Genomic DNA, 22662 nt, shown 5'->3' on the forward strand with positions numbered 1-22662 from the left:
CAGAGCTGGCAGTGCAGTTCTTGAGAGCTAGGTTTTGGGAGACATCACCTGCCAAATATCTGTAGATGTTATAAAATCCATTGTGGAAGTTGACGGAAACTAAAGGTGCTTATGCTCCCACCTTGCGCAGCATCTGGTATGTTCAGGTGCAAGGGTGCTGGAATGCGTCCGGAGAAGGGTGACAAAGCTGTGAGGGGCCTGGAGCACAGCCCTGTGAGGAGAGGCTGAGGGAGCTGGGGGTGTGCAGCCTGCAGAAGAGGAGGCTCAGGGCAGACCTCATTGCTGTCTACAACCAGCTGAATGGAGGCTTAGCCAGGTGGGGGTTGGTCTCTTCTCCCAGGCAAGCAGCAAGAGAACAAGGGTACACAGTCTTAAGTTGCGGTCTAGGCTGGATGTTAGGAGGAAGTTGTTGTCAGAGAGAGTGATTGGCATTGAAATGGGCTGCTCATGGAGGTGGTGGAGTCACTGTCCCTTGAGGTGATCAAAACCAGACTCACTGAGGCACTTAGTGCCATGGTCTGGTTGGTTGTTTCAGGCTGGGTGCTAGGTTGGACTGGATGATCTTAAAGGTCTCTTCCAACTTGGTTGATTCTATGATTTTATAATACATCCATGGCTTTTTCAACAGGATTAAGCGATTTGAATTACAGGAGACAGGATAAGGTGGCTATTGGTATTCTTTCTGTGTGAATTCATCCCAGCTCTGTCTGGCCAAGCAGGTCTGTATTTTCTCTCTCAAAAGCTCAAGCGATGATGCTGATGTCCTGGTTGAAATGTGTGACATACCGTTGGCTGCTGTAGTCACTGCATGGGTGAATGCACTGGACTGTGAGTGAAGCTACGATCTAAATGTATGCAGAGCTTGAAGTTTTATGCAGTGACTGGAGGCTGGTATAAGTAAGCCTTCATCTTGATATGAAGATTTGAAATGTTAATGATAATATTTATTGATGTGAAGCTTATATACCTTTTGCTTTAGTACCCAAATCAAGGCAGTGTTTTTTGTGTGCAACCTTATTGTTTCTCATTGCTAATACTGAGAATGCTGGAGCTGTGTGTTGTTTTCCTTCTGGGAATGCAGGCAGGAGTTGGAGGAGGAGGGCAAGAGAGGTGAATGGAGCTGCTCACAGATGAGTTTGATTTCTCTTCTCCTAGAGAATCATCTCACAAAAAGAGGTTTGACCATTCTGACTGCTTCTTGTTAGTGATTATACTACTTTGCCAGACCAGTAGCGTCAGCTTTCACAGACTCTGGGCACTTGGTTGCATTACATTCCTGTATACTTAAATGGATTAAGATAAAAAAATCTGACTTGAAAAGGATATTCCAAACCTGACTGTGCCCATGGTTTTGAATCCCGATGCTTTGAACAAAGAAGGGATTGATTTAATGGGATTAATGCCTAATCCAAATGAAGCAATGTACACACATGCCTTGAATGCTTTTGATAATAACTACAAATATCATTTATAAGGATCTGTAGAAAGACACAAAGAGATAATCTTTGTGTAGAAAAGAGATGAGGCAAGACAGCTTTAAATAAAGGAGAACACAGGCAAAATGGTTTTCAAATTGGCTCTTCTGAATTACTTTCAGGTACTTTTAAGACTTTTTTTTTGTACAAACGTGATGCTGATTTGGAGGTAGTGCTTCACATCTCTCTTTGTCGTTTTGATGCTCCAGATGAGGAAATTTATTAATATGATTTTTGTTTTCACTTGTATTTGAGGTGGCTGTGAGGGATTATGCAAAATTAACAATCTGTATCAATTTTGATGTCCAGGTGATGATTGTTAATAGGTTCAAAATGCACAGGCTGGAAATTTACAGACACAGGGCACAGGCGAAGCTCAAGCACTTATTTCTTAAAGTGGCAAATGCAAATATTATACTGGAAGAGGCTTTTAGGTATTTACTCACAAAGTATAAATCAGAGAGTACCCAAAGCAGGTGGAGATCTGCCTTGTTGGCCACTGAGACTTGATTCTTACCAGGCTTCTAAGGAAAGGAGGCAGACAATCTTTGACCTTGTCTCCTGGCTCTTCTGGATGATCTGTGTATCTCCAGGACTTCTAGCCTTAGCAGGAGACTTTGAGGTGCAGGCAGGATGTCTTGAGATGTGCAGTGTCAGCACAATGTCACGCTGGCTACACAAACTGACTGCATGCAGGCATTTGGAGCCTTTTCCTGCTAAGCTCTCCAGGCAAATTCAGGATGCAAAATGAGGCAGCAGCAGCCCTGTGCTACCTGCTTATCGCTTTGATCAATATCCAGCCCAAGACTAATGTGATATTGGACATAGATTAGCCAATCAGAATGGCACTTTGCCAGGCCTCACTGTATTAGGTGAAGCCAGGGCTTTTGTCCTCCCCTCCCACAGTTGCCTCCCTCAGCACAGGAGGAGGAAGGGAACATGTCTGGGCAAGCCAACATGGATAAGGCCATGTTTACACCATCAAGCCTACCACACATTGAGGTTGTTTTCTGTTTCAAATAATAGCTTACCTGGGAAGTGTTCATCATCATTACAGTTTGAATTCCTCCCCCCCCCCCCCCCCCCCCCCACTCCAGGCTTGGCTCTGTGGCACAATATAGTGCTACTTGGATGAAAAATCAGAATCAACCAGGTTGGAAGAGACTCCAAGACCATTCTGGCCAATCTAGCACCCAGCCCTAGCCAATCAACCAGACCATGGCACTAAGTGCCTCAGCCAGGCTTTGCTTTAACACCTCCAGGGACAGTGACTCCACCACCTCCATGGGCAGCCCATTCCAATGCCAATCACTCTCTTTGGGAAGAACTTCCTCCTAACATCCAGCCTAGTCCTCTCCTGCCACAACTTGAGACTGTGTCCCCTTGTTCTGATTGCTGGTTGCCTGGCAGAAGAGACCAACCCCACCTGGCTACAGCCTCCCTCAGGTAGTTGTAGACAGCAATGAGGTCTGCCCTGAGCCTCCTCTTCTGCAGGCTGCACACCCCCAGCTCCCTCAGCCTCTCCTCACAGGGCTGTGCTCCAGGCCCCTCACCAGCTTTGTCGCCCTCCTCTGGACACCTTCCAGCATCTCTCTTGAATTGAGGGGCCCAGAACTGCACACAGCACTCAAGCTGTGGCCTGACCAGTACTGAATGCAGAGGGGGAATAACCTCCCTTGTCCTACTGGCCACACTGTTCCTCATACAGGCCAGGGTGCCATTTGCTTTCCTGGCCACCTGGGCACACTGTTGGCTCATGTTCAGCCTAATAAATACCACAACAGCAACAAAAAATTTGCATGAATTGCTAATGATATGACTGACTCATCTTGCTAAATGGAGCAGATTGTTAAACATAGCTCCAGGCTTCAATTCTTTCAGCTCATTCACAGTCAGTTCTGCTTTACACTGAGCTCAGTGAAGCTATTCCCAGAGGAAAGTGCAGTATGACATGGATTAAGAGTCAGAGAGTGGAGCCATTAATCGATTCAGTACTACGCAGGTTAGCTAATGTCTAAGAAATATTTGAAGTATTTTAGGCAGCATAAAAAGCTGAAAGTAAAAATACATTTTGTAAGTGATTTTTGGCTTTATTAATTTTATTTTTGTGGGGTTTTTTTTGGTTAGAAAGGAAAGCTGTCAGAGACTGTCTGGAAGGCAAGGACTGATTAATAGTAATTGGAGTTTGAAGTTGATCTTTTTTCTTAGTTTATTTTTGAATCCAGCTATTCTGAATCTGAGATAGTAAACAAACAATGTGACAGAGCATTTTTATGCACTGCATGGGTTTTTTGGTCTGTGCTCTTAGATCATTAGAGTGGTTTTTCATAGTGCAATGGTCATAGCCAGCTGATGATGTCCTGGGCATTGCTCTGGACTAGGGTGAGACCGGGGATGCTTCCCAGCAAGCAGTCGTCATGTTTTCTTCTTCTAGTTTTTCCTCATTGTGATTGTTGGAGGTCAAGACTGCTTAATAGTAAGGATGGAGGAAGTTATAAGCCACTTGGTTTCAGATCAGTGAGCAGCCCTAGGCATACCCACTTCACTTGTGTAAAAAAGCATAGAACATTGCCTTGCAGAACCATTATAATCCATTAACATGAGTTTCTAAGGTGCTGTTTGGTCTGCTTTGTCGCATCTGCTCAAAGAGCAGTTTCTCTGTTAACGTAGAAGTCCTAGTAGTTTATACTTCAAAAAACCCTCCACGAATGAGAACACAACCAACCAAAACCCCCAAACCAACCAACCAAGGCCAACTTCTTCCCCCCTGCCCCTGATTGTTGATACTCAGTTCCTTTCCAAAGACAGTTTTCCTGGTATCTTAGGGGGACAGCAGCATATAAAACTTAGTGTTTTACATGCTTAGTTTCTGTCTCTCATAAACCCTAACATGGATATAGATTATGGTAATCAACAAGGTGAGTATGAATACATTTAGTGCATGAATCTTCCTATTCTATAATCCGTGTCCACTATTCTGATTTATTACTGTTTGATCATTCAGATACACATTTCATTTAGAAACTGTTAGCACTCACTTGAGGCTTCTTGAAATTTTTCTGTGCTGGTACCTGTTAAATGATCTGCTTGTATGGCACACCCAGCAGCAGCAGTTCCCTAATTTCCTCTTACCTTAATTACTGCTTTTTTTTCAGTACTACAGATTTTAATTTATGAACTGTTGGTTTACTTACACTGGACAGTGGGAGATTGCTCTGTGAGTTCATTTAATCTCTTTTAAGGTTCTATCTAATGTTATCACTAATGAAATATTGCAGTTGTTGGAATGAAAGCTTTACTGGTTTGATGAAAAGGGGAATCCAGGCTTAAGCCCAAGGAAGTGAAGGGAGCTTCACTTTGGGCTAATTAGGAGAAAACCTATAGTTAGTGAATGAGTGCACTACCTTTTTCTTTGTTAGATGTTGTTGATGTATATACTTCATACTCCACACAAGAACCAAAATGAGAGAAGTCCTGACATCACTGAAAGTGGTGGGATGCTTTCTGTTGCGTGGAGAGTGCCATGGAAGCAGTGGACATAGACTGCTTTCTCTACTATATGGATCTGGTAGCAGTAAGAGGAGAAGGGTTGCGGAGAAATACTTCTAATGTGAATGCATATAGAAAAGTTTACTGACCCGAATACAATCTAAGCTCTTTTTTAGGATCAGATTACATGTCTGGTGAATGTGGGGCAGGCTGTGGATGTAGTCTACCTGGATTTCAACAAAGCCTTTGACACCATCTGCCACAACAAGCTCTTGGCCAAGCTGGCAGCTCATGGCCTGGACAGATTCACTCCGAAATGGGTCAAGAACTGTCTGGAGGGCCAGGCCCAGAGAGTGGTGGTGAATGGTGCCGCATCCAGCTGGATGTTAGGAGGAAGTTGTTGGCAGAGAGAGTGATTGGCATTGGAATGGACTGCCCAGGGAGGTGGTGGAGTTGCCGTGCCTGGAGGTGTTGAAGAAGAGCCTGGCTGAGGCACTTAGTGCCATGGTCTGGTTGATTGGACAGGGCTGGGTGCTAGGTTGGGCTGGATGATCTTGGAGGTCTCTTCCAACCTGGTTGATTCAATGATTCTATGATTTTTTTATCCAGGATTTAAGAGACAGACAAAATTTTCCTTTATGAAGGTTAATACTGGTAAATAGTTTCAAACTCTATTACTGTGATATTATAAAGACTTAATTTTTCAAGATATTGCATTTCTTATAGTTGAGTAAATAACAAAATGATATTGGTTAGTCTTTATTTAAGTGTGTGAGGTGATACTTGTATTGCCTGAAAAAATAACTCATGCAGTACATATACTTCTTTATAGATGCATTATGACCTAAATTTACAAGCTGTTGCCTGTGGTGAAGCAAACTAGTAGGGCTTTGTTGTTTTCTCTGCCACTTTGCTATCATTTCCTGCTCTTACTGGTTTATAAATAACCTTTTTTTTACTAATGTAAATCAGGATTCCTACTTATCTCTCAATTCAAGGGATTCATATCCAGAGATTTTCATTTGTCATTGGGAAAGTTGTGGGAAAAACAAAGTGCAAAAGCTCTCATATCCACCAAGAAGTGCTACCTATGTGGATTAAGAGTAAGAATATTTTAAACCAAATTTAGGCTGATGGGGTCCGATGCCTTGGCAGTGGTGTGGTGCAGGTGGTGAGAGGAGACTGGTGTGTATGGTTGGCACTCTGCATGCAGTTGTTAGTTTCTGTTCTGGTATTGCTTCAAGAAGGTTTTCATAGTAAATGTTTCTAACACATCTGAAAGGTTTCAGGCATTGACTAGCATTTAAATGACACTTTAGCTGTTTTCAGCATGTTCTGATACTGTGCAAAGCATAACTTAGGAAAATTGATCTTATTTGATAGCATGAATGCTCTTCAAAAGAGGTCGCTGTTGTTTGGAAAGGTGTTTCTCATCCACTGTCCTTAGGCTACATTCTGTGCGAAGTTTACATGCGTGTACACCCAATCCAAGAGAAGAAGGTGTATTTAGAGTCATTACTCATCCCCTCAGGTCTCATTAAGGCTTCTGTACTTGGGATGCCTGCCTCATTTGGGCAGGCTGGAGATTAGTCTCTCAAGACTGATTTTTTTTTTTTTTTACTTGCCTTCCCATGGAAAACTTCAACATGCTTTTGGTCACCTCCCTGTGGCCGGTGGTTTCGTTTGGGAAGCTGTGAAAAATATGATGAGATTGTAATTGTATGAATTTGGGGATTTATTTATAGTTGTGTCGGGACTCTGACATTCTGAATCTTACTTTTTCAGAAAGGTATACTAGAGTTTTGGTTTAGAGTGACTTTATTAACTGAATCACTCGGACCATGGAGGCATGCACGTGAAAGCAGTTTATGAAGTTACTTAAATAGAATCATAGAATCAGACAGGGCTGGAAAGGACTGCAAGGATCATCCAGTTCCAACCCCCCTACCATGCCCAGGGACACCCTACCCTAGAGCAGCCTGGCCAGAGCCCCATCCAGCCTGGCCTTAAACACCGCCAGGGATGGGACCTCAACCACCTCCCTGGGCAGCCCATTCCAGGCTCTCACCACTTCCTCCTCACATCCAGTCTGACTCTCCCCACCTCCAGCTTTGCTCCATTACCCCCAGTCCTGTCACTCCCTGATAGCCTAAAAAGTCCCTCCCCAGCTTTTTTGTAGACCCCTTCAGTAACCCTAGTATTTAAAAATTGTACTTGATTTTGGTGTTGTGTAGCAATTTTGTTGGGTTTTGATGTCACATTCTATGTCAGACATACAAGTTCACTTTCTTCTGCCTTCTTGTGTCGTGTTTATTCTTCAATATATCACCTTACATATCTTGGAGATATGTAGTTTATCTTGGAGGTCTCTTCCAACCTGGTTGATTCTATGATAATTCCTTCCTGACCATTTCTACCAGTTACTGTTTATGCATATTCCCATGAGGGATTTTATGTACACAGTATCTTACACAGATATTCTTTGCTTCTGCTGTTTTCTGTATGCTAGCTCATTTTTTGTTGTTGTTTACTGGTTATTGTTCTGTCTGCAAGGATGTAATTAAAATAGGCATGTATTCAATTCAATACAAACCCTGTGAGGAGAGGCCGAGGGAGCTGGGGTTGTACAGCCTGGAGAGGAGGGGGCTCAGAGGTGACCTTATTGCTGTCTACGACTACCTGTTGGGAGGTTGTAGCTAGCTGGAGGTTGGTCTCTTCTCCCAGACAACCAGCAACAGAACAAGGAGACACAGTCTTAAGTTGTGCCAGGGGAGGTATATACTGATGTTAAGAGGAAGCTCTTTTTCAGAGAGGGTGATTTGCCATTGGAATGGGCTGCCCAGGGAGGTGGTGGAGTTGCCATCCTTGGAGGTGTTCAGAGAAAGACTGGATGAGGCACTTAGTGCCATGGTCTAGTTGACTTAGTGCCATGGTCTAGTTGGTTGCTTAGGGCTGGGTGCTTGGTTGGACTGGATGATCTTGGCAGTCTCTTCCAACCTGGTTGATTCTATGAATTCAAAAGAATATTGTTATTGGCATTGAGGTATTGTTTATTGGTATGAAATTCCTGACATGAATGTAATCAATATTCTCTCTTTCAGGTTTAACAGATGAAAAAGTGAAGGCCTATCTTTCTCTTCACCCCCAGGTACTGGATGAATTTGTGTCAGAAAGCGTAAGTGCGGAAACAGTGGAAAAATGGTTAAAAAGGAAAAATAACAGACAGGAAGGTGAGTCCTTTTCATTTATGATTAACATTTAGCTTTACACAGCTCAGTTCATGCTCTCAGATTTAAAAAGGAATCCTAGTTTTGGTAAAACTTGATGGTTATAATTTTATGTCTAAGTTGCACCCTTTTTTGAGGCAAAAATGGTTATCAGTTTTTTTTTTTCTTCTAATATCTTCAGCCTTCGGTCATTTCTGTTTTGGACCTTTGGACATTAGTTTTGCAGGTTCTGTTTACCCATTCTGAGTTGAAAATACTATTCCACCAACCTGTAATATCTATTACACTACTGTATGTTTTGAGAACGTAATTTGGTGTTCTTGACATGCAGGATCTAAGTCTCAGTAAAATACTGGATATATCATCTGAAAAGTTCCTGCTTGCAGCACATATTAGGTCAATTTTAGTCACAAACATTGACACAGAGATCATAAAGCAGAATGTGGAACTTTTGAGGTATTTCAGTTGGGTTGCTGTATCGGAAGTGAATAATCGTTATGAATTATGATGAATTCTGTATGAATATTATTTTTTATTATTAATATTAAAAATCGTGGGAATTCCTGAGATTCTTTGGATTTTGGGTCAACAGGAAGCAATTGCACATAATTAAACAGTTTAAACAATCAGAACTTGGAAAACAGTAATGCAAAACCAGGAAAAATTCTAACTAGGCTTGTGGAATCTTGGCATTGACTCCAGCAGATGTACTCACAATGCTGTTGGTCCCTGAGTAAGTCTCCTGTATCGAAGACACTTTCAAACTCGTGGTGATGATCCCAGGGTAGAATACAAATATTCCAGGCAGAGGTGAGAGGTGCTGCTAAGCTGGCGGGTGGGAGCTGCATACACGTGGCTGCCTTTAATGAGTCTCAAATGAGGAGAGGCAGGAAGTCTCCGAGCAGACAGAGGCTGGTGTAGAAGGGCTGAATATAGAAAGGGGGGTTTCTAAATCATTCCCCTTTATATACTTCAGTTTGAAAATCAAGCTGGCCAATAGGCACTAGCACCATTGTTCTGGCCAATGAATTCAAAGCTTCCTGCCTCTTTTGACCATACAGGCATGGTGAGGGCAGCACAAGGCACCTGACACGTGGTGCTAAGCCCCTAGCCCTCAAGGCTTTGCTGGGGTCAAACCCTTATTGTTTGCTCATCTGACTCACTCCCAGACCTGCAACAAGAGGAGGACAGCAAGGGTTAAACCTGCCTGGCAGGATTTATGCCCTACCAAGACAGTTGCATTGAGTATAAATTCCACAATCACTACACCCAGAAAACTGTTCCTTATGAGTTGGCCTGCACTATCAATTATCTGACATTTGGTGATGGTCTTATATTTGTTGAGATTGTGTACAAAGACTGATCTGGAATGTAACTGATAAAACATGAAAGGGGTTACCCAGAAGATGAGGAAATACATGCAGATTTTACTCTATGTGCGTATTGCTACTTCCTAGAACATAACTGAGTGCTTTCTGCAGAATTATAGGAGAACAAAATGATTGGAATGGGACATAAAAGCCTGTGTTGGGGCCACATTTTGGATGGTGATGACTGTGTATCTGATACTAAGCTGGTAGTAGATTTTTCTTGGTATAAACACAACGAAAAAGTGAAAGTGTGTAGCAATAGACCACCTTATGTACTACTTTCTTTGTGGTTTCAAAGCTGCGGGATTTCAGGGTAGCTAAAATTATGATTCACAAGTACAGTCAGAAAAATGATGCAATGAATCAAGGGAGTAAATCACAACAATACTTTTTTTTATAGACAGAATAACAAAAAGGATTTGGTATTCTGAGAAACAAATGCTACTTGTGTTAAAGAGCTGTCTTCCTCTGAAAATGATGATTTTTCTCTAAGATGCTTGAAAACACTGTAAGAAATCACTGCTTGTTTGAAATAGTTTAAGGATCTTGATGCTAAAAACTGAATGAATGCTTTGGATAACATTTCTACTTCAAGAATCTTGTATTGCCAAGTGTAATTCAGTACCAATTGCTCGAAGTTTCCCTTTTTTGGGGGGGAGGCTACTTGAAAACAGATTTTTGTGGTACTCCTTAGACAAATTTTTAAGCCAACTACAAAACCAAAGTAACAAAAGCTCTGACTGACTCTATCATTCTACTCCACAACTTTGTGACCACTTGAGGAAAGTGAACATACATAAGTCTATGGAACCTGATGAGATACATCCTGGAGTCCCAAGTGAGTTGGCTGATGGAGTTGCCAAGCCATTTTCAGTGGCAGTCAACTGAAGCCCATGGTGACTGCAAAAAGGGAAACATTGCATTCATTTTTAAAACCATTGTAAAGAAGGACCCTGGGAGTTACCAACCTGTCTGTGTACCCGGGAAGGTCATGGAACAGATGCTTCTGGAAGCTAATGCACATGGAGGACAGGGGTATGATTTGAGACAACCAGCATGGCTTCACCAAGGGCAGGTCCTCCCTGACCAACCAAGTGGCCTGGTCACTCCTAGATGGAGTGGCTTCATCTAGGAGTGATTTTGTTAGTGGACAAAAGAAGAGCTACCAGTGTTGTCTGTTAGGGATTTCTGTAAAACCTTTGACATGATTCTCCTCAACATCCTTTTCTCTACCCCCATTCAAATCAACACTGCCACCTAATTTGATGTCATCTGCAAACTTACTGCTGACACTCTCTATGCCTGAATCAAGGTCACCAATAAAGATGTTAAAAAGAAGTGGTCCCAACACAGATCCCTGAGGAGCACCACTAGTAACTGGCTGCCATCTGGATTTAACTCCACTGACTACCACTCTCTGGACCCTCCTGTCCAGCCAGAGTTTTATACAGGAGAAAGTGTGCTCACAATATTTACTGCATTAAAGGCAGCTATGCAAACATTACTTTCCTGGTGTTGGATTTTCAGATGAAAATAAACAGAACCAGATTTAAAACTGCACATATCAAATAAAAGATAATAACTTGATTGCATTTTGTTTGTAAAATGAAACAGATACTGACTGGCCTCACCTGTGATTTTCTTCTAGAAAGATAGAGGCTACAGCTATATAAAATGTGTCTGATAACAAAGCATCTTCATTTGCCAGAATGCAACATTGTTTAGGAAAGAAGCTTACTAGATGATCTACTCAATGCATGTTCTGTATGCACAAATTCTACTGCCTAATGGTTACAGTGAGATGTGAGAAGATGAAACTGATTTGGTTTTTTTTTTGGTGTCAGTGTGGATCTGTAGTGATTAGAAGTGAATATGTAGCCCAAGGCATTTTACATCAAGAGAGGTATAATTTTCACACAGAAGCAAGAGAGATAGTCTCCTGTTCAGATGTTCACATCACATAATGTAATACATACAGACAAAAAATGAATTTTAATTTTATTAGAAAGTTGCTAGGTGAAATGTGTTTTTGAGAGTTCTGGGCTCCTCAATTCAAGAGAGATGTTGAGATACTAGAATGTATCCAGAGAAGGATGACGAAGCTGGTGAGGGGCCTGGAACACAGCCCTGTGAGGAGAGCCTGAAGGAGCTGGGGTTGTTTTGCCTGGAGAAGAGGAGGCTCAGGGCTGACCTCATTGCTGTCTACAACTACCTGAAGGGAGGCTGTAGCCAGGTGGGGTTGGTCTCTTCTGCCAGGCAACCAGCAACAGAACAAGAGGACACAGTCTCAAGTTATGCCTGGGAAGGTCTAGGCTGGATGTTAGGAGGAAGTTGTTGCCAGAGAGAGTGATTGGCATTGGAATGGGCGGTCCAGGGAGGTGGTGGAGTTGCCATCCCTGGAGGTGTTGAAGCAAAGCCTGTCTGAGGCACTTAGTGCCATGGTCTGGTTGATTGTTTCAGGCTGGGTGCCAGGTTGGACTGGATGATCTTGGAGGTCTCTTCCAACCAAGTTGATTCTATGATCTATGGCTTAGTGTCTGCAAAAGTTGGTGATAGGGAGCAGCCATTAATCTGAAGCAGAAATTGTGTTCTGCCTGATTTACACACATCCAACTGTGTGTGCTCTTCAGCCAGGAGTCAATGGGCCTGCAGCCAGGGTAATTTGTCTGAATTTCATTATCGTGAATGTGAACTGAAGTGTCTGATTTGGATTTAAAGGAAGTAAATTTTATCTGTGGATGAGATTCGCTAAATTAGCTATTTGAGGTGAGTTTTGATTTCTTGGAACTCAAACTACTAAAAAAAAGGGAGGCAATCCTGGACAAGCTGGAGAGGTGGGCCCAAGCTAACCTCATGAGGTTTAACAGGACCAAGTGCAAGGTCCTGCAGCTGAGTCGAGGCAATCCCAAGCACAAATCCAGGCTGGGCAGTGACTGACTGGAGACCAGCCCTGAGGAGAGGGACTTGGAGGTGCTGCTGGATGAGTTAAACATGAGCCAGCAGTGTGCATTTGCTGACCAGAAAGCCAACCAGATCCAGGGCTGCATCAGGGGAAGTGTGGCCAGCAGGTGGAGGGAGGTGATTCTCTCCCTCCACTGCACTCTGCTGAGACCCCACCTGGAGTACTGCATCCAGTTCTGGAGTCCCTATTGCAAAGAGGGCTGTGGAGATGCTGGAGCGTGTCCAGAGCAGGGCCAGGAGGATGCTCAGAGGCTGCAGCAGCTCTGCTGTGAGGACAGACTGCAAGAGTTGGGGCTGTGCAGGCTGGAGCAGAGGAGGCTCCCAGGTGACCTTCTTGTGGCCTTCCAGTATCTGAAGGGGGCTACAAAAAAGCTGGGGAGGGACTTTTTAGGCTCTCAGGGAGTGATAGGACTGGAAGGAATGGAGCAAAGCTGGAGGTGGGGAGATGCAGACTGGAGGTGAGGAGGAAGTTGTTCATCATGAGAGAGGTGAGAGGCTGGACTGGGTTGCCCAGGGAGGGGGGTGAGGCCCCATGGCTGGAGGTGTTTGAGGCCAGGCTGGCTGAGGCTGTGGGCAGCCTGCTCTAGGGTAGGGTGTCCCTGGGCATGGCAGGGGGGTTGGAAATAGATGATCCTTGTGTTCCTTTCCAATCCTGACTGATTCTGTGTATCAGTTAAGAGTGCAGTATTTAAGGTATAACTATGTGACAAAATGTCATGGGTTATGGTATCAGCGAGTCACAGGAATTTCATAGCTATCACAGTAAATGTTAGGTTGTAAGCCACTCATGGCAGGTTGGTAATGATATACCTGGGGTATATCATACCTGCCCTTCTAAGCAGCTCTATTTGTCATAGACTCATGCGGGAGTTTTATTTCTGTTATATCCAGATCATGGCCAAGTCAGCCAGGACTCTGAATGAAATTGGAGCACAGATTGGACTACTTCTCATGCCAAATATTTTTGATTGGTTTTTGCAAGCGAAATTTTAAACAAGAGGTTGTCATAATTGAACAAACTGATTCGATATTTCTGAGCTAACTTTAACTCTTCTTCAAAGCTCTTTACGTATTACCTATGGGGGAAATTTGTTTTCAGATTAAGCCTTCTGCTTGTAACCTGAGCTGTGATCTGTACTTCAAGCTCTATGGCCTCGTGGGATGTCTTTACGAATTTTATAGATCAGAAAAACATCTTCACATAGACACAGTAAAAAGTGCCTTGACTCCTATAGCTAATCTCACACAGAATCATGGGATGGTTTAGGTTGGAAGGGACCTCATCTAGTTCCAAACCCCTGCCATAGGCAGGTATACCTCCCACTAGAACAGGTTACTCAAGGCCTCAATCAAAAAGATCTTCTCCAACCTCCCCACCATGGGCAGGGACACCTCTCAGCTAGACTCAGCTGCTCAAGGCCTCATCCAGCCTGACCTTCAACACCCCCAGGCAGGAGGCAGCCACAGCCTTCCTGGGCAGCCTATTCCACCACCCTCACAGTGAAGAACTTCCTCAGCTCCAGTCTGACCCAGCACCACTCTGACACTTCTAGTAGCAGACCAGTGCTAGAACCAGGGTTTATTATCCATTTTTTGGTCTGGTGTTAATTGTTTGAAAGGCTGAATTTTGCAGTGAGGGTGCCATGCACTCCCAGCACTGGTGTGGAACAGCATGCAGGCTTGCACTGCAGGAAGCTGCTGTGTACACGCAGGCAGCACTTGCTGTACTGAAATTGCCATTAAAGTGTCTTACAGAAAATAGAATTAATTGTTTAGTACCAGATGAACAAACTAAACCCAGCTGCCTCATACAGCAGCCTTCCAGTGTCTCTTCAGTGGAGCTCTACAGCTGGAGTGACTTGGAACGTTCTGCAGCAGAACTGGCTTCCTTACTTGAGGTGCTGGTATAAGTTATACCAGTGTGATGGTTTGGGGGTTACCCCGCCCCCCCACACTTTTGAATTTGCCCCAGCTAACTCAGACGGACCCTGGGAATATAGATGAAGCAATTTATTTACAGCTAGCAGAATTTACAAGCAGCTATTTACAATATATACAGTTATATACAATTATATACAGAAATATACAAAGGATAAACAATACAAAAGCACAACTCCCCTCCCAGAAACCTGAGTCCCCAGGAGGGGCTCTCAAACCACCCCAACACCTCCCCCCGTCCCTCTCAACCTTACCCCAGTCCTCAGGAAGAAGAGAGGTGCAGCCAAGAGGTTAGGGAGCAAGGTTAGTAGGAGCAGGGTTAATGAGATGTGACCAGGTCTAAGGCAAAAGCAAGAGTGAGAAACAAAATGGAGAATAAGACTTTCTTCTTCCCAGAGTTCTCAGCGAGACTGTGAGAGAAGTTGACATCAATTGTTTTTCATTTCACTGCCTCTTATCTAGTTCTTCTACCAAAACATTCCAGCTTGCTTCAAACTAGCACAACCAGTAAGATATATGATCTTGCTTTCAGGATTCTTTAAAGGTACATCTTGATAGAAGATTTACAAGGCCTTGTAATGACAGGATGAGGGGTAATGGGGTTAAACTGGCTCAGGGAAGATTGAGACTAGATGTTAGGAGGAAGTTCTCTACAGTGAGGGTGGTGAGACACTGGCACAGGTTGCCCAGGGAGGCTGTGGCTGCTCCCTCCCTGGAGGTGTTCAGGGCTAGGTTGGATGAGGCCTTGAGCGTTCTGCTCTAGTGGGGGATGTCCCTGCCTATGGTGGGGGATTGGAGCTGGATAATCCTTGAGGCCCCTTCCAACCTAGACCATTCTGTGAAAAATGATATATAGTGGGAACTTAAGGTGCTTCGCTACCATATAAAAGCTGTTACCTTGGAAGATAGTTGAGATATTCAAAGTAAGGCTCAGTGGGGCTCTGGGCACCCTGATCGAGTTGAGGATGCCGCTGCTTACTGCAGAGGGCATTGTACTACATGACCTTTGGAGATCCCTTCCAACCCAGACCATTCTATGATCATCCTTAAGTGAAACAATAATTAAAAAACAAACCAAACAAAAACCATTTTAAATGGGAAAAGTGTTTGAATAGTACAGTCAGTACACAATATGACACCGAGTTTTACAAAGTCAGAAGTTAATGTCTGTTAAGTGTAGTCAACTTACTGCTTCTGTAAGAAACCGAAATGTCTTACTTGACTTGTTTAAAGGAAAAAAAAAAAAAAGAAATTCTGAATTTGATACTGAAGTTAATCTGATGATGCTGTAATGTTTGTTCAGGATGTATAGTCATTAAGAAGGCATCACCTAATTTTTCCTGGGCTGTGAAAAACAATCAGATTGATTGTCTTAGGGTAAGGTATTGCCATCCTAAAGCTAACATTTTTCTTTGTGGCCTTCATAATGTAATATTGTGCTATAAGCTGCAGTACCTTCAAGCAAGAAGAGAACAGATTATGTAATGTGAGCAAAATATTTACAGATATGAGGGGACACAGTCTCAAGTTATGCCTGGAGAGGTCTAGGCAGGATGTTAGGAGGAAGTTGTTGCCAGAGAGAGTGATTGGCATTGGAATGGGCTGCCCAGGGAGGTGGTGGAGTTGCCATCCCTGGGGGTGTTCAAGAAATGACTGGCTGAGGCACTTAGTGCCATGGTCTGGTTAATTGGACAGGGCTGGGTCCTAGGTTGGACTGGGTGATCTCGGAGGTCTCTTCCAACCTGGTTGCTTCTATGATTCTCTTTAGCATATTCTGATACTGCCTTACACAAGATTTTGAACAGAAATATGAAATGTCTTTTTAGGTAATTTTGCATATATTCTTTTATGAACTCTTTGATTTTTTTTTTCCTGTTGTACCTTCCTGCATCCATTAATTTTCTGCCAGTGTGATAGATATGCTGTTGCTAATATGATGCAAATGAATAAATGAGTGCATCTGGTTGTTTCAGTTAAAGGACATGTGTAAACATTCCAAGTACTTTTTCATTTTTATTTGGCCTTACACAAAGAATCAGAGTGTATTCATTGCTACTTTTTCGTAGCTACTGTAAGCTCTCTAGCTGACTGCACTATAAAATGTAGTTCTTCGGTAGTCATTCAAATGCATGATTTTTCTCATGGTGTATCTCATTCTTGTGGAGCATATCAGGAAACTATGTGTAGGTTCAGCATTCAAAGTAAGATCTAGTTCTGTCCTTTTTCTGCCTCAGCCATTCTCCTTGTCACCATTTCACCCTGCTATGTGGCCTAGAATCGAGTGAATGTGGCAGTCAGATCTGGTGCGCTGGATGGCTTTAAGATTAACAGAGGGCTCACAGTAGGCATAGAATCAACCAGATTGAAAGAGACCTCCAAGATCATCCATCCTAGTCCAATCAACTTGATCTTGGCACTAAGTGCCTCATCCAGCAATGACTGTAAGTTGCAGCACAGGAGGTTCCACCTCAACACAAGGAGGAACTTCTTTACTGTAAGGGTCAGAGGGCACTGGCACAGGCTGCCCAGAGAGGCTGTAGAGTCTCTTTCTCTGAAGACTCTCAAGGCCTGTCTGGATGTGTTCCTGTGTGATCTGTGCTAGATTGTGTGGTCCTGCTCTGGCAGGGGGGTTGGACTCAATGATCTCTTTGGGTCCCTTCCAATCCCTAATATCCTGTGATCCTGTCTGTCTTTACTTAGGGAGCAAGCCTGCTAATGGTGAAGTACACATGTCTGTAATAAACAGGAATTCATTTAGTTAGTCTTTTAAATAGGTAATTAATTTCTAGTTTTAAATGGTGCTGTGTAGAGGAGTGTTATTTGCACTTTGATGAAGCTTGTTAAGCGTAGGAATGAATGGCTGACATGCATTTCCATAAGCAGAGACAGAATACGTGAAAAGGTAAACAGGAAGAGTAAGTGTATACTAAATATATGTCAGCTTGTTGCCAGGATTGAAGAGAGAACATATCAAGCCTATGCTTGTTTTGTTAGTTTTTGGAGGACTCTGCATTTCCACACTTAAAAGGAGGCTCAGGGGTGACCTCATGGCTGTCTACAACTAAGGGAGGCTGTAGCCAGGTGGGGGTTGGTCTCTTCTCCCAGGCAAGCAGCAAGAGAACAAGGGGACACAGTCTCAAGTTGTGCCAGGGCAGGTTCAGGCTGGATGTTAGGAGGAAGTTGTTGTCAGAGAGAGTGATTGACATTGGAATGGGCTGCCCAGGGAGGTGGTGGAGGCACCGTCCCTGGAGGTGTTCAAGCAAAGCCTGGCTGGGGCACTTAGTGCCATGGTCTGGTTGATTGTTTGCGGCTGAATGCTAGGCTGGACTGGATGATCTTGGAGTTGTCTTCCAACCTGGTTGGCTCTATGATAATGCCGTACTCTGTAAATGGATGATTTTATGTTTCTGTGGATAGAAGTGAATAATGGTACTTGTCTTAACCTCATATTGGCTATTAATGAAGATTTTTCAGCAGAATGTTTAATTCTGAAAGTGGTGATGTCTTTGAATTCAGATTGTAAGGACAGAGAAGTAAAGCATAGCCATCAGTATATTCATAGCATGGGCTTAATGAAGACATTGGTTTTCAGTGTGTCACCCTGTAGCGATTTAGCTGCTGCTGATGGTAATTTGATTTCTTTATCCTTCAAAATATCTATGATAGAGTTTTAGACTAGTTGTCCTGTGCTGTTCATCACATTTAATGCAGCTGATTCAGAGTGTGCTTTTTTTTCATGATGAGTCATAAATGCTCACTTTATTTTTTTCCTCATGGTCACTGGTAGGTCAAATGCATTGAAGAAGTAGCTTTGTCCAAAACTGAGTTCATCATGCTATGCATAGAAATAAATCCTGGGAATTAAATTTCAGAGCAAAATACAATAAACTGGATTTTTTTGGATGTGTTTTATGAATGTGTGTTAGATTACACTTCCCTGTGCTGGATGAACTGGAAAACCTAAAGCATACTGTTGTACATCCCCTAATTTATTGCTTCAAGTGATGATCCTTGTTTAAGAGGGAGACTTATGATCTGGTTATCCACCTGGTGAATGTGGGGCAGGCTGTGGATATAGTCTACCTGGACTTCAGCAAAGCCTTTGACACCGTCTGCCACAACAAGCTGGCATTGGAATGGGCCCAGGAAGGTGGTTGGAGTTGCCATCCCTGGAGATGTTCAAGAAAAGCCTTGATGAGACACTTAGTGCCATGGTCTGGTTGATTGGCCAGGGCTGGGTGCTAGATTGGACTGGCTGATCTTGGAGGTCTCTTCCAATCTGGGTGATTCTGTGATTCTATGTGTATAGCACATAAATAAGCTACCATAGTCTTTTGTTGAGGGAAGAAGTATGTCACAAATATTACTCAAATACTTTCAAGATGTAATATAGATTTCAAGGTATTTAACGATAGAAATTACTTGGTAAAACTGTACTTAAGTTTCATATAACAAAGAACCCAAAGCAAACAACCAGAAAGCTGTGAGACAAGTGATCTGCAATGATATTCAAAGGTAGAGGTATTATAGAAAAGAAATCCTGCTGGAGATTGTGAAATTGCTAAAACCTGGTACTAAAGGAATGCCTAGACAATTTTCACTACGGAAGTCATCAGTAGTCCTGAGAGGGCTTTTTATTTTCATAAGCTCTATGGAAAAATGGATTCATATTAGGATGAGAAATTTAAAAGCAGATGTGTAGGGGCTCAAAAGGGTTTCTTAAAACTGTGCAACAGAAGAATAAATTACCAGGCTAAATATTTTTGAGTGATCCTTGCCTCTGAGGCCATGTTGCATGGCAAAAATCATATCTACAGGGCTAAGATACTTCTTTTTTTTTCCTCTCTCTCAAGAATGTTACATTCAGATTACCTTGTGGAATGGTCCTGGACTGGTGCTGATCCTCTCATCTGAGCCCAAATGTTGTTTTGGGAAAGTGCAAATTGCAAAGCCCAAGCCATGCTGTGGGTGCAGTTAATCAGGTAGCAGTGATGTTCAAGTCCAGTCTCCAACCCTATTTCCTCTGTTACTTTAGGTGTAGCCTGAATTAGCTAATGCACTCAAAGAGAGATGCTGGGGAAAATCACCCATTAGAGCTTAGCAACAGATAGATAAATCAGCCAAATACAAGCAAACAGGAAACATCATTAAGTCATTGTGGAAATTTGTGATTAATTTGATTTTTCACATGCTGTGTACAGATTATATCACCTTACAGGATACATAGGAGAGCAAACCACCAGAAGTCTAGAGTTCCATAATCTGTATTTCTAAAAGTTCAAAAAACAAGCAAGAAAGGAAGTATTTTTTTAACATAGTGTCGTGGGGGCAGGGAATTAATGTGGCCAAGTCAGGCATTATAAAAATAGAATTATTTTATTTTCCTGTCACCCCTCCCCCAAACTATATACAAAATTAAGTTTATTAACAGATTCAGTTTGATGGAGAATACATTCCAAAAAAGGACATTATAGATAAATTTAGATATTTAGGAAGTCAGGAAATGGACAAGGCTAATCTGTAAACACAACTTTGCCCCACTATCAATCAGGCTGAGCAGAAGTTTAAGGGAAAAGCTTACTCATGGAGGTGAGATGGGCATTCAGCAATGGATCCCTCTGCAGGAGCAGCCTTCTGACATTTCAGGCAATATCCAATAATAGAGATCCACGATGCAGAAGCCCTTAGGTGAGTTGGTGAGCTGCCAAACTCGGAAATGTCTCGAGCACTTCAAGTGGGATGGTTGTGGAACGATGTTGGCTGCAGAGTGGCAGGGGAGAGCCAAAACTGCTAGGGTTCCCCAGCCTGGGAGGCAGCCAGGAAGTTGGCTACTGATAGGATCTGCAAGAGGGTGGTGCAGATGCCACTGGCTCTCTCTCTCAAAGGACCCCAGGGCTTGCCAAGCCTGCTGGTTTGCACTAAAGGGTGCAGAAGTAGGGAGAACCATCCAAAGCAGGGACGAGATAAAACCAAGAGCTGCATTGAAAGGTAGGAGCCATCCAAAAGCAGGCATGGTCCAGTCACAGCAGAAACCTGTCCTTCGCAGTGGCAGGGGACTCTCAAGGCGGGACTCTCAGGATGGAAACCCTTGCTCTGTTCATCCTGTTTCTTGACAAAGTGTGCATTTACCATTTATACTGGGGGTGAAAACCCAGCCAACCGCCAGCCTGATTCCAATGCAGGCTTCCACACAGGTCAACCCATGTGCAGAAAGGCACCTTTTGCTTCCCCCCTTCAAGCCTGCAGGGCAGGGGTGTGAAGGGAAGCAGGTTTTCCTGACTTTATTATCCCATTCAAACCCACGGAGTGAGAGGGAGAAGAGAGGAATTTGGGGTACCCCTGGACACGTATATCTTTTGACCTAACTTGAGAGAGACCAGCAGTTCTATGAATACAGCTGAGGGTGACAATGAACTCTTTGACTAGTAGCATGTGAGGATTGGAGGAACTTTGTTAGTGTTTTCATATGCTAAGCACACTGAGTTTGATTGTGTTCAGTTATTTTAATAATTTAAACAATTGGAGTGCCAGTTATAGGACCTGAGAAGATTGTAGATTGTAATGTCTGTGTCTGCAAGGAATGGGTATTTTTTCACGCATGGAACACCTAAAGCTCAAGTGTAAGGTAGTTTTGGGGGAAATTATAATAGGGTTAAAAAACTGGTGTCAACTGGTGTTGAGTCAATAAAAGGTATATATTTTATTTGAAAGGACTTCTTTAAGCATCAGGATCAAAAAGATAGAAAAGAATGAGTTGCTTAGAGAATAATCTTCTCAACAGTGATGTTGAATTTCTGTTCTTTATAAACTCTATGAAGACATTTATGTTTACTGTGCTAAATACGTGACATTTGAGGGTGCTTTTTATAAACTCTGTGAAGATATTTATGTTTACTCTACTTAAATACATGACATTTGAGGGTGCTTATCTAGTGCTCACAGATCTTCTGCTCTTTTGTAGGGGTGTTCTTATGGTGAGTGGAGGTTAGCAAGATCTGAAAAGACCTGTGCTACTGATAACACTATTGTCTCTTTATAAAGCCTGCTTTACTTGTCTTTACAGTAGGATTTTTGTGGTTCTGCTGCTAAACGGAGGAAGATCCTTGATTCTGAAAAGATCAGAGCTGTGGTGTAGATTTAGGAGTGTTTAGTGAAACATTGCCAGATTTACTTTTTTCATGACAGAGGAACTGATGTGCGCCATGCAAAACGAATCTGCTATAGCTTTGAAACAACAGGGCATCCCTTTTCACACAGCCCATGCTGGAATTGTGAACTCATTAGCATAAGGTACTTCAGATGTTAAAAAATGTAAATGGGTTCTAAAACTGTTCAGGTGGATTCCAAGGAAGAAATAATTCATCAAGAGCTGTTGCATACTATGATCGTTATGTAGCTTTGAGCTGACAAAATTCAGAAGCATCTGGTTGCTCTGAGGACACAGCAGAGTAAATGCATGCTGTGCATCTATAGTCTGTGCTCTCATTTTCATATGCTGTAGTTTCTTCATACTTTTCCATAATGAGCTCTTACTAGTCATTGTCATAGACAATGAACTTGAGTAGGAGAATGTTTAGCTTAACCAAGTAGGGCCCTTCTCTATCATTCCACTTCTGCTGCCTCTTTGGGATTTATATACCATCCTGTCAGATTGAGTCAAGCTGACTTCACACCTTTGGGCTGAAAAAGAAGTTGTTTTTTTGATCTTGTGGGTTTTTTGTTGGTTTGGGTTTTGTTGTTGTTGGGGTTTTGTGGTTTTTTATTTTTTTGTCATTATAACTTGTTTCTGGATCTTTTTAGATAAGCTGCAAGAAGTCTTTTCAGTTGTAAGACTAAGGCATCTTTCAAACCCTTTGGAAACAGCACCTTATCAAGCCTCTTGTTGCTTAGTGCAGTATTGAGCTGTGGCCATTTGAGCTCAGACATAAAACTATTCAGAACAGAGAAACTTAGAAGTTCAGAGGGAAGAGGTGACCATTCTAGGGATAGGCCATATAATGGCAACAACGGATAAGTTATTAATATCATTTCACTGGAGCATCAAGAGCTTTATGTCTAGAAGCACAGCTTGGACCTTCCTCTTGCAGCTTCAGCTGCACCCGCTGCTGTCTTCCCCTGCCACTGTTTTGGCTGCTGCTGCTTTTGCTGTTTGGCTGCTGCTTGAGCCCTTCCCCATCTTCCTTAAGGTTATTGTCTTTAGTA

The 22662-nt window shown here is 42.8% G+C and overlaps 1 protein-coding gene across 3 annotated transcripts in view; it reads left to right on the forward strand.

Moving 5' to 3' along the window:
- Nucleotides 1-22662, forward strand: part of PDE10A (phosphodiesterase 10A) — a 410304-nt gene that overhangs the window by 287764 nt on the left and 99878 nt on the right. For all 3 annotated transcript variants that reach the window (XM_064158232.1, XM_064158231.1, XM_064158233.1), the window contains exon 2: nt 8066-8194. In XM_064158232.1, coding sequence (XP_064014302.1) covers nt 8066-8194 — 129 coding nt within the window. The remainder of the gene's footprint in view (nt 1-8065; nt 8195-22662) is intronic.

This window comes from Pogoniulus pusillus, chromosome 18, assembly GCF_015220805.1.
Source record: "Pogoniulus pusillus isolate bPogPus1 chromosome 18, bPogPus1.pri, whole genome shotgun sequence".
NCBI classification, from domain to species: domain Eukaryota; kingdom Metazoa; phylum Chordata; class Aves; order Piciformes; family Lybiidae; genus Pogoniulus; species Pogoniulus pusillus.